This window comes from Aphidius gifuensis, linkage group LG1 (assembly GCF_014905175.1).
Source record: "Aphidius gifuensis isolate YNYX2018 linkage group LG1, ASM1490517v1, whole genome shotgun sequence".
In the NCBI taxonomy this organism is placed as follows: domain Eukaryota; kingdom Metazoa; phylum Arthropoda; class Insecta; order Hymenoptera; family Braconidae; genus Aphidius; species Aphidius gifuensis.
Genome location: NC_057788.1, coordinates 8,657,975 through 8,670,945, shown reverse-complemented (window position 1 = coordinate 8,670,945; position 12,971 = coordinate 8,657,975). Strand labels below are relative to the sequence as shown.

At 20.8% G+C, this 12,971-nt stretch overlaps 1 protein-coding gene across 1 annotated transcript in view; it reads right to left on the bottom strand.

Moving 5' to 3' along the window:
- Window positions 1–12,971, bottom strand: part of LOC122847629 (RNA polymerase II elongation factor ELL) — a 32,767-nt gene that overhangs the window by 12,729 nt on the left and 7,067 nt on the right. The window contains exon 2 of the mRNA XM_044145426.1: window positions 8,077–8,124. Coding sequence (XP_044001361.1) covers window positions 8,077–8,124 — 48 coding nt within the window. The remainder of the gene's footprint in view (window positions 1–8,076; window positions 8,125–12,971) is intronic.

Here is a 12,971-nt window from a genome sequence, read left to right as displayed (position 1 = left end):
TAAATATATGTCAACAGTTTTATATCATTGTTGTAAATTAAAACACAAAAAAACGTAATTTTGATTTTTTTCGAATTTCTTTTTGAAAGATTTAAATAAAAAAAAAACATGAAATTATAAAAATTATTTAAGTGATCTAATTAATTACGATTTTTCTTGAGTATTTTTTTTGTTATTTAAATTTTGCTTTATTGTAACACGGGCGTATGTTACATGTAAAAAGAAAATAGCCAAAAAGCTTCGAAAATAAAAAAAAAAATCGAAATTGATAATTAAATTTTACGATTATGGATGATTATTTTTGAATAATTTTTTTTGCAACAGGTTGCTTTTGATACAGACTTAATTTTAGTATAAATTTCGTTGATTGACCTTGAAGAATTAAAATGATAAAATTAATAATTAGCTATTTAATTTTTTCCTATCGATTATACAAATATAGATATTTTTTTTTTTTAAATTTTACTTTTAAATAACTTTTTTTTTGTTGTTATTAGTCAAGGTCAGTTATCAAAAATTATCATAAAAATCAAGTAGACATTTCAACTAACCAATTGCAAAAAAAATTAATCGAAAAAGTATATTATTTTTAAACGAAAAAAAAATTACAAATTAAAAAATTTTTTTTTCTACGTTTCATACATTAAAATTTATAAATTCACAAAATTAATTCCTATAAATTTAAAAATAAACTTTTTTGTCTGTTTTTTTTTCCCTCAACTGATGCAAAATTCAGGCTTATTTGTATAATATCAACTTAAATAAATAATCTATACAAATAACAACAAAAAAAAATTAGCAATTCTAAAAACAAAAAAAATTGATAAGAAAAAAAATCATTTCAATTGTTTATATTTTTTTCGTTTCAAATATATAATTTAAAAATTAAAAATATCCAATAATCAATTATAAATAATAGTTTATTATTTATATTTAATATTTAAAAAAAATATATATTGAGCAGTTAAATTGTTTAATGTCCAGTATCAAGAGGGTCGTTGAGTATTATATATGAGAACACTTTCGCCAACGTGTTTCTGCATTCATTTCTAAAGTCTTTTATTAATTTTTATTATAACCTTTTTTTTCATTTATTTATTGCCTTGTTGTCTGTCTTTGTTGGTCATCAAATAATCATAATAATAATCACACTGTCAAGTTGTTGTTACATATATTATATATTGATAAATAAATAATTCCATCTCACTTTGAAAATCTTGTGTCCCTCAACATCAATGCTGATCAGGTATTTTTCCCCACTTGAATATATTTTTTTTTTTTTTTTTACATTCGAGAATCCGGATCTAGCCTCAAGGTTTACATAAAACGCGTTTGCCAATAAATTTTTTTTATTTATTTTTAGATTAATAATTTATAAATCATTTTAAAAAAAAAAAAAATTTCAAACTTTTTTTTTTTCTTTTGCATTAATTTTTATTGTTTTAAAAAATTTTTTAAAGCAATTATTGTTATTATTTTTTTTGTGTTAAATTTTATAAAATTTTGAAAATTATATCAAGAGAAGGAGAAAATCAACGAGTGGTTTTATTGCAACACACAATTGCCAGGTGATATATGAAGAAAAAAAATTTTTTTTTTTTTTTTACTTTCTCTATTTTGCGCAGTCGCAATAGTTCATGCTTATTTCTGACACAATTGCAATTTTATATATTTTTAAATATTATTTTTAATTTGTAAATTATTACGTATTTTATATGTATAAACATATGATTAATATTTTAAGATTAGAAAGATGATATCTTTGATAAATGAATCGTTTCAATTAACATAACAGTTCTCGGCAAAAAAATTATTTTAAAAAAAAACAACAAATTAATCTATTAATTATTATTAATTTTTTATAATCTAGATTTGACTTAATTTTTTTATTTTTTACACTGGTATGCAGTCCAGTTTTTATCGATGCTGAGGTGTGGCATCAGTCCTTAGCACCGTTAGAAATTTTTTTTTTCTCTTTTTTCGAAATAAAATATTAATTTATATATTTTTTTTAAATAAAATTAATAACTGTCATTATATTTATCAATGTGAATTATAATCTCAGTGACATTACGTTAAATAAAAACCAAAAAAAAGAAACTAAAAAATTCATCAGTAAAAAAACGAAACGAAATATACTTTTTCGAAATTTTTAGAAATTAATTTTTCCGTTTTTGTAAATTTATTTAAAAAAAAAAAAATTATAAACATGACATTTGAATGTGAAAAGTGAGATTGCAATATTTATATATTTTGTATTTATTTCGGTAAATTTTTATTATGTCATTCTCATATTTAATCCCGTTGATAAGAAAATTAGAAAAAAAAAAAAAACCTAAAATTCTATAGAAATTGATTTTTAAATAAAAATTTTTTGTTTTATATTTTATGTTATCTGTACTATCTGTAGTAACACAGTGTTATATATGTAAAAAAAATATATTTCATAATAGGGGAAATAATAAAAAAATAAAGTGTGATCGTGAAACCGAAACGATTTTTTAAAAAATCGCAAAAACTTTCGTGCATGACGAAACGGAAGTGAATTATTTTAAGAAATATTTCTCTTGCGTTTTTTATTTTTGATAATATAAAAATTACCGCAATTTTGGTTGATGATTCACGCTTCATTAAAAGAATAATAAAATATACAATAAGGTCATCAAAATAATGAATAAATCAACATAAAAAAAAACCATTGTTTTCAAAGAAAAAAAAAAAAAAACAATATTTGTTTTTTCTTTATAAAAAAATGTTTTCATTGATATAAAAATTATCAATGTATATAATATTATTTAATTAATATTAAAATCATCATCTGCATGAAAAATATTTAATTTTTTTTAAAATTATTTAATGATTATAATATATATTTTCGATTTTTCGACAATTTTTTATTTCTCTTTTTAAACTGCGAATCGAAACACGGAAGTTGTTTGTGAAAATAATGAAAAAAAAATGTCAAGCAAGGTCAGACAAAAATTGAATTCAAAGTCTATTTAATTTTTATACAATTACATGTATATATATGTATATATTTATATGTATATATGTGTGTTTATAAAATTGCAACGAATCATCGATATACATACTTTCGCACGTAGCAATGACTGAAATATCAAATTCATTTACTTGTAAGAATTAACTTTCACTTGTGACAAGACATTCGAGACACTTCTTCTCCTTCTTTTTATTTTATTTTTATTATTATTTATATATATATGTATATGATCGTATTGAAGGTAAATAAGTGTAAGTACAAAAAATAAAAAGTAAAAAAAAAGAGTGTATATTTTTACAATTTTTTATTGTCACAGTGGTTGTTATTTAAATAAAAAAATTGAAGGTAAAAAAACGTGGGTGTTTATTGATAATGGTAAACATGGGTATTTCCATAAAGTTGGGTTTTTTTTTTAATATGAATTTAATGGTTTAAAAGACGTATGTACAGTAGAACAAATCTAGTTGCGTCAGACGGAGGCAAGTTAAATATCACGATCAAATTAATGATTGGATTCAACGTTTGCTGATAAACTTTTCCGGAAAATTTTTTTTGGAATGAGTTAGTTAAAATAGAAACTTAATTTTGGTATTAATTTTGATAATTAGCCTTGAAAATAAACAAGAAAAAATCAACGATTAGTAATTAATAATTTACTCTAAAATATTTACAGAAAATTAAAAGTTTTTTGTTTTTTAATTGTTAATTATTTATTGTTATTATTGAAAATTAATTATCAAAATTTATTTTAAAAATATATACGAGTTTCAACAAATATATTGCAAAAAAAAAACATTAGTTAATAATTTATTTGGAGAGTCTAATTAGTGATTACTCTGACACTACTTTGATGAATCAAAAAATAAGCAAAAAAAACCTTATCAATATTTCTTTGACTTACGCCTCTTTACTTTCAATACCAACATAACAATATAACCCATTTTTAGGTGATCCAATTAGTCAATATTAAACCCCCATTAAGGTTTATTAAAAAAAAAAAAAGAAGCCATATTTAAATGGACGACGAAAAACTTAAAAATATTGCGACGATTTTTAATTTTTTTTCTCTTTATTATTCCTTTTATCTTTTTCTTTTATGTATATAATATTTTTTTCTGCATTTTGTTGAAATCAAATTGGAGATTGAAGTTTTAAAATATTCAACGAAACATGACAAGAAAAAAAAAAAAAAAAAATGAGGGTAAAAAGAAAATTCAAGGGAGCACATGGAAAAGAAAAAAAAAATTATGAATAAAAATAAAGGATATAAAAAAAAAAAAAAATAATAACACTGGTTGCTATTTGTGGATGTGAAAGAGGGTGAAAACCCTTGTAGTCAACTGAGATATATATTCAACCCTCTTGTTTGGTATATAACTACCGACCATCTACCTGAGAGAGATTTGAAGAATAAAAAAAAAAAAAAAATATGAGGGTTGATACTTTGATAGTTGGGAACTTGGAAATGAGTTTACGAATACATATACATTTGAATTTCTTTTACACATTTATTTTTCTTTCTGTCTATCATTATTGTATTGTTATTTTTAATAATTTATATTGAGAAGAACTTCAAGGGGTCCCTGACCTATGGTTATAGCTTTCCCGCAAAGTAAATCTACGCGTATATAAATCCACAAGAGATATACTTGCTGTCAAACTAAATTGTTGCAAATATTTATCAACAATAATATCATTATTTTAAATTATAAAAAAAAATTATTTTTTCTATTTTAATTGATTAACGTCATTAGTGCAATCCAAATTTAAAGGAGCGCTAAGAATTTTGAAAAAAAAATAGAAAATTATTTTTTTGACAGCATAAATTATATTTAAAATTAAATGAAAAAAATTAAATTAAATAATCAATTAATTTATCATCAAATTATTTAAAATTCAATTTAAAAAAAAATTTATTTATTATATTTTATTAAAAAAAAAATAATATTCATTGACGACAATTTAATTTACGACAGTGTAATAATTTTGTCACGATTTTAAATCTGTAGTAAAACATAATTCACAGTAAGAATAATAAATATTATTATTTAACTATTGACGACATACTAATGATGTCACTAAACACTAAATATCTCCATTGTCTAATTCATTTAAAAATTAATAAATCATAATCTAAACACAAAATTTATTATCTTTTAAAAAAAAAAATAAAAAATAATAAAATTTCCAGATAATTTAATAATATATATTGAGCTAATAAAAATTAACAATAATAATAATTTTTTTTTTCTCAAATATGCATTTATTTATATTTTGTATTATTTATTAACTTTTTTTATTTTTTCTTTATTTTTATTTTAATAATAAAGGTATGATGTATAAAAAAATAAAAAAAATAAAAAAATAAAAAATCCAAGTGAAAGGCAACAATGTGAAGGCTTGTCGTATATAAACCCCTAAGACGATGAGAATTGTGTGTTAAAAAATATGAAAATATAAAATGATGAAAATATATATAATGTGTGCATATATAAATAAATTTTTTACAGAGAAAAAAAATTTTTTAAAAATTATTACAAAGACAAGTTTGTCTGTCTCATCATCACGGCCGCGTTATCATGATTTTATTTTTTCTTTGTATTATACGTGATCGAATGGATCTCTCTTTTTTTTTATTTATTATTTATTTTTTTTATTTACTACACCTTGTGCATTTTATGTATGTATTTTAAATACATCACAAAATGACAAGGACGACCGCTAAATGAATCAAATAATTACAGTAGTAATCACATGATTTAAACTCTTCTTTTTCTCCTTTTTTTTTTATATAAATTTTCTTTTTTTAAATTGTTCATTGGAGAATATAAATTCTTTAATATCAAATTAAATTTTAGATGATAAGATGTGTAGGGTTATTTGCAAATGAGATGGTAAAAAAAAAAAAATATCAAATATTCATTAACTGTGTTATCGTTGATATATACGAGGAATTGGTATAATTTTTGTCGGCGAAAAATGATCACTAAAAATAAAACTAAATACGTAATTTAATATGCAATATTTAATATGTTTTATAACAGTTTGTTGTTCAAGCCGGACACTCATCAACAATAAAACAAGACGGATGTTAAATTGTCACGTGGATTCGCGCTTAAAATGACGTCATTGAATGATTTTTTTATTTTTTTTTGAATACTATAAGCTATAGAAAAAGATGAAAATCTTTTTCTTATTTTCATGCCTTTATTGGTTTTTTTATAACTCACATTTTTTCTGAGATGAATGCAAGTGATAAGCGAGTGATTTTTCTATAGTCGATTATGAGTATCCGGCTTGAACGATAAACTGGTATAAAAAATCACCCCATTGAATAAAAATTATCTTGTCGACAAATATATAATTTAAATAATTCTAATATTTAAAAAAAAGAATTATAATTTTTTTTCAACAGGGGAATATGAATTTATCAAATTATCAAAAAAAAATTTAGTCAACTTTTTTGTTTTTTTTTCCTCACAATATTGTTTAGTTGAATTAAATATTTAATAAAAAATTTTTATCAATAAAAATTTATATTTTTATTAAAAAGAATATTCGAAATTTGTTAATAATTATATAATAATTAAATTAAACACAGTCTTTTTATTTATAACAAATTAAAATATTTAAAAAAAAAAAAAATTCAGTTGAAATAGTTATTTATTTAAACTACTATTTTCTTAGCTCAAATAATTTTTTTTTTAATTTTATTTTTTAGTTATATATACTGTCTAGTCTGTTAATTAAAAAATTTCAAATTTAAAAAATAAAAACCCAGAGATACACGTGAGAATAAAAAAAAAAAGAAAAAAAAAATTGTATTTTAAAAAAACTCATAAAAAGATTTTATTTTTTAAATGTTTAAAAGGATCATGATAAAATAGTAATAAAAAAAAAAAAAAAAAAAAGTCATGAAAGACGTCGAGTTGTTTATTGTAAATCGAGGGATAAATTATGAGAGTCGTTAAGAGCATCTCCAAGGGCCCCTGGAATTTCCAGTCTCAATAAAAAAAAAAAAAAAAATTACTGTCAGCAGTCTCCAGTCTCATGACAACAAACTAATTTAAAATACCCAAATATTATTATTCTATTAAAAATAATAATACAATTATTTAAAACTACAATAAAAAATATAATTTTTAAAATAAAAAATTTGGTAATAATAATTGTGAAAGCTCGTCATTACAAAATATATTGAGATAAATATTTTTAAGTAGATAAAAAAATATACATTATAATTATTTAACGGTATATATTTTTTCTGTATAAAATTAAAAGTATAAAATTAAAATTTTATAAATAAAAGTATGGAGAATTAAATTTTGTATTATATTTGGTTTTTTTAAAAGGTCATCAATGTGTTAGATCAAAGTATAATCAAACTCCATCACTTAAAAATTTCTTATATATATTTTAAAAGTTGATTTTTTATTTTTTATTTAAATGATGATTTAACTAGGATTGGTTTATGATTTTTGACAGCTGATTTTTGATTTTTAATAGTGATACAAATGAAGTTTAAAGAAAGGATTAATGTATATAGTGAAAATGGTGTAACCTTGTCAAACGACCTCGATCGCCTTCGTTGATGATGAAAAAAAAAAAGAGAATGAAAAAAAATTAAACAGACAGACTTGTCATTAATACATTTGTGTGTGTGTCTGTTATTATTATTATTTTTTTTATTTATGTTTATTACTAACAAAGATTGTATCCGTATACTGAATTTGAAAAAAAAAACTGATAAATTTACTCACATTTTGACTCTCACTTTTGTATTAAATTAAATATAAATTTTCTATAAAAAATTTGATAATTATCTTGAAAAAAAAATAATCCTAATCAACATTATTTTAATTTAAAAATTAATAAATAATAATAACAATAAAATAGTAAATAAATTATTTAAACTTTTAACAACAAAAAAATCCTAGTAAAATCATCATATTCTTTTTTTTTTTTTTAATCAACAAGTTGGTCAATATAATAACAATAAAAAAAAACTAAAATTTATCAATAAAAACAGTTTTATATTATTGTTAATAAATTATTTAAAAATATAATAAACTTACCCCTTCACTTCCTGAGAATTGAATCGTTGGATTCTGGCTAATCTTATTCTGCAAGCAAAAAAAAAAAGACATTAATTAGTATATAATAATTAATTTACAGGAAAATTAACATACACGTGATGAAAATTAATTTTTTTTTTTTCTCAAGAATTATACTATGCATGTAATTAACGTATTTACAAATCATCATTCTCAATAATTTTGTCGATAAGAATTATTTATCGATACAAAGAAAAAAAAAAAAACGAAATTATAAAAAATCAATATTGTGAATATAAAGATGAATATCAAATTAAAATTTTGTAATAAATTCAAGTCAGGTATTGTGAAAAATTATTGATGAGATTAGTGATTATAAAAAAAAAAATTTATAAATTTTTCAAAGAAGGAAAAAGATGTCGGTAATGTTTTGAACATGAACTTTGTGTGCGCACATGGACTTAGCATGCTCAATACACGTGAGTTGTTAAAGGTCATCATTTCCTGAATTAATTTTTATTACTTATTAAAAATGAGGAAAAATTAAGGATATCATTACACGTGTATTTAAAAATAAAATTTTCAAATGTTAATTAAAAAATGTGATAAATAATTTTAAAAAATATGTAAAATCATTATATTTTTTTTAATCCTTTTCAGATGGATTTTTTTTTTTCTCAGAACATTGGATGATGGTAAAACTTTTATATATTTTTATTAATGTTAATATGAACATGTGTGTGTGTGTGTGTGTATCATGGAAGTCGTTTGGAAATCGCAAGAGACTACAAAACTGGTTTCAGTTCAAGTCTTGTACACAGCTTTGAATTTATACTAACCGACTTAATATTTTCTGAATGATAAAAAAAACAACCAACTTTATTTTTGATTAAAGTGAAAATTATATTTATCATTAATATATATTTATATTTTATAAAATTCGATTGTAGATTGGTAACTTTAATTGTATTTCTATTTTTTTTATTTTATTTAATAACAAGTCAACCGCGAAATGGCCTTGCTGTTAACACACAAGCAACAAAAAAATATATTGTGTGTATCATTATTTAAAAATAAATTAAATAAATATATAAAATTTGATATTTTATACTGAATTTAATAGAAATATTTAGAAATTATTTATAAATATTATTGATATTAAATTAATCAATTTTTAAAAAATCAAAAAATGATTATAGTTTTATTTTAAAAATTTAGTTTATAAATTTGACACAAAAAAATAAAATTAAATTAATTTACAATCAATAAATAACGAAATAATTAATAAATTTTTTTTTTTTCTCATTAAGATGAAAGTGTATGCTGTTTTTTTTACGATAAAAAGTGAAAAATTTAAAAAGCAAGATCATTATTTCTCAGCACGCATGCGTTAATCATTGACGTAGCCAAAAAAAAATTCAACTTTTTTTAGCTTACATTTATTGAAAATAAACTTGATAATTTTACCCACGCCAATGTATAATTTTTGCCGATTAAAAATGGCTACTAACTCGCAAAATTCTGGCGCCAAAATTCAAATATACACTTGACAATAAATTATTTAATAATGTATTTTTCAGTTTTCCTGTCTTCAAAATACAATCATTTAAAAAAATAGCAATAAAACAAGCTCTATTGTGTTTTGAATTACGTAATTACATGCTCATTTGTTTAAACAAGTGTATGACAATTGTTTAAATAAAAATAAATCAAAAAGAAACTGACCTTTTCCCTTTTTTTTTTTTAATTTTCTCATATATAATAATAAATTCATTGAATATTTTATTTAAATATACTTTCTATCCTCTTTCATAAGAATACCAAGACACATTCAATACTTTCAAATACCTTCAAACCGCATTCAGAAAAAAAAAAAAAAAAGAAAAACACCATTTAAAGTCTTCTAATTGATCATTGAGTTCGCCCACTAAAAATAAAAACCCATATAACAATATATCTAACAAAAAAAAAAAAAATTTAAACAACATAAATATTGCGAAAGAAAAAATAATTATAAATATATAAAAAAACTAATGTATTCCAAGGTTTTAAACAATTTTTGAATATTAGAAAGTTAACTGACTGAATAAACAAAAAAAAAAATAATGAGGGATAAAAAAATTTAACGTCAAAAAGCAACTTCAAAGTCATTTTTGAAAATATAATAACAAAATAAATATTATATTGAAGGTTGAATATATTTTTCTATGAATTAATAGTGTCATAGAAATTTTAATATATTGAATTAGATAAATATTAATTGATAAATTAATTATTTTAAAATAAATTGTATAAGTAATGAGCAAGTTGGGCGAGGTTGCCAATTTATTAATTCATTATTTATTTATTTATTTATTTATTTATTTATTTATTCGGCAACACTGCCAGCTGTTTCACTTTCTCTATACTAAACAATCTCAACTGTCATATTGCCTCTTTGAAAATTCTATATACCTCAATGACTTTTAACTTAATCAATAATCAAAAATAAATTAAAATTTATATATAAATTTATACCTAGTCATTTGTCTATCTAGATAAATTAATTTTAAATTGTTTAAATATATTTTTTTATATATTCCTTCTCGTTAAATATAAAAAATTATTTCAAATGACAATCAACATATACAAACGACTTTACATGCTAATCTTGACAATGAAAATAAATGGTTTTTTTATTTTTCCTAACACTGATAAACTGCTGGTATTATCAAATACATTAACATAAATTTTACACCTTGAGCGACATCATTATCAACAATAATTTTTTAAAATTAGAAAATAAAATACTTGAAAAATAAAAATAAACGTATTTGCTTTTGCTTATTTTTTTTTTTTTTTTGTATCTTTGGTTTGAGAAAAAAAATAATTTAAATGATAAACCATTCACAAAATTATTTCACGGTTGACAAATTAACAGGGACATTTAAATTTTTTATCATTAATCAAATGACACAGTATGATTATTCTACTAAAAACAATCATATAAATTTTCTTATTTTTCTGTTAATAATCATATAATTCTATTGAAACAATTTTCTGTATAAACTTGTCACAAATAGATTATAAAAATACAAAATCAAACTGGTTTACATATCAGTTTGCAGGAAAAAAAAAATGCATAAACTATTTGCAGACTGATAAAATAAAAAGGAAGTGAATTATAAATTTATAAAATTATCGTTTTCAAAAATAAAAAAGATTGAAATAAACAAGTATAAATAATTTATACAACATTTAATAAAAATACAAAAATAATTGTTTAATAAACACAGAAAAACGCTCTAAAAATATATTAATAACTTCAACAATTTTAAATATTTTTTTCTCATATTTATAAAAACATTGACCCTTGAAAATTTTTTGCTTTTAGTAACCACCTGCCTATTGAATATTACTATTATTATTATGTGTCCTGTCTCCACCCAAAAATTCTCATGATGAATCAAAAATAAATTCTCATCTTAAAACCAGTCGGAAAAAAAAAAAAATAATATTTTTTTAAAAAATTTTATAACAGTTGTTTATAATAATAAAATTAATAACAATAATATAAAAAATATTTTCTCTTACATAAATTTTTTGACACAAATAATTTCATTGAAAAGTTAATAAATTCAGCGAAAAATAAAAGCAACGAAATATTTCATATAACTGTAATATTTTATATTTTTAATTTAATAAACATTGACTACAGATGACTACATATAATGATTGATCAATTACATTGCACACCCATATTGAATATGAAAAAAAAAAAATAAAAAATAAAATATGTTTGCCAATATTATTATTAATATCGACCTATTCCTATATATGCAATTTGAGAGTCCAATAATAAAATCGATCGAGCATTAAAATGATTTTATATATGAGTTTAAAAAATTAACAATCAAGACGATATTAAAGTGGTCTGATGATCAGATAAATAAACGATTAATTTTGCTTTTTTATTTTTTTTTCATTTAAATATTATGTAAATGACATATAAATGTGAATATTTGTTTGATCACAGTGAATTATATAAGCGAGTTAATTGATTAAAAATTGACTTGTTATTTTAAAATTTCGACTAGTATATATGTTTTTTAAATTACGTGGGAAATATTTATTTTTTCAAGTGAAATAAATTTTAAGGGGGTACATGGTATAAGGGTGAATTGACAAATAATTTTGGGGCTTTAAAAAATACCTAAACATGTGATTTAAAAATTTAAAAAATCGACAAGAAAATTATGTCGAAATTTCGAAAATATAAATCATTTCGATTGATGATAAATCAACTTTTTAAAAAATAGACAAGAAAATCATGTCGAAATTTCGAAAATATCAATCATTTCGATTTGATGATAAATTCTATATATTTCAAGGGTTTAATCTAATTTTTAAAAAAATAATATAACTTGAAAATTTCGACAGATATAACATTGAGATAAAAGAAAAAAGTTAATTATACAATAGAAATAATATTCAACCTAAATATATTTAACCCAAAAATATACGACAGATGATTTATTAAACTTGGAGTATATTTATTTATTTATTTGTTAATGTCAAGATTAATATTATATATATTTAGGGGAGAGAAAAAGCTAGAAAGGTGAATGAAATAAAAGGGGCTGTTGGTGGCAGTGACTTAACAATGGAAACGAGAGACGACGACCTTTTGCTGACTATCGATTCGTATCACAACTACCAACCAGACACTCTGCACATTTAATTTTCCCATCTCACGATAAAAAAAAAAAATATATAATATAAAAAATAATGTTATTTAATCTTAATCAAAAGTAGTTTATAAAAAAATTCCATGATGTAATTAATTTTACAAAATAATTGCTATGTTTTTATTTTTAAAAAAATAACAATTTGTTTTGTTTTTTTTTAAATATTCATTCATGGTATATTCAACTAAC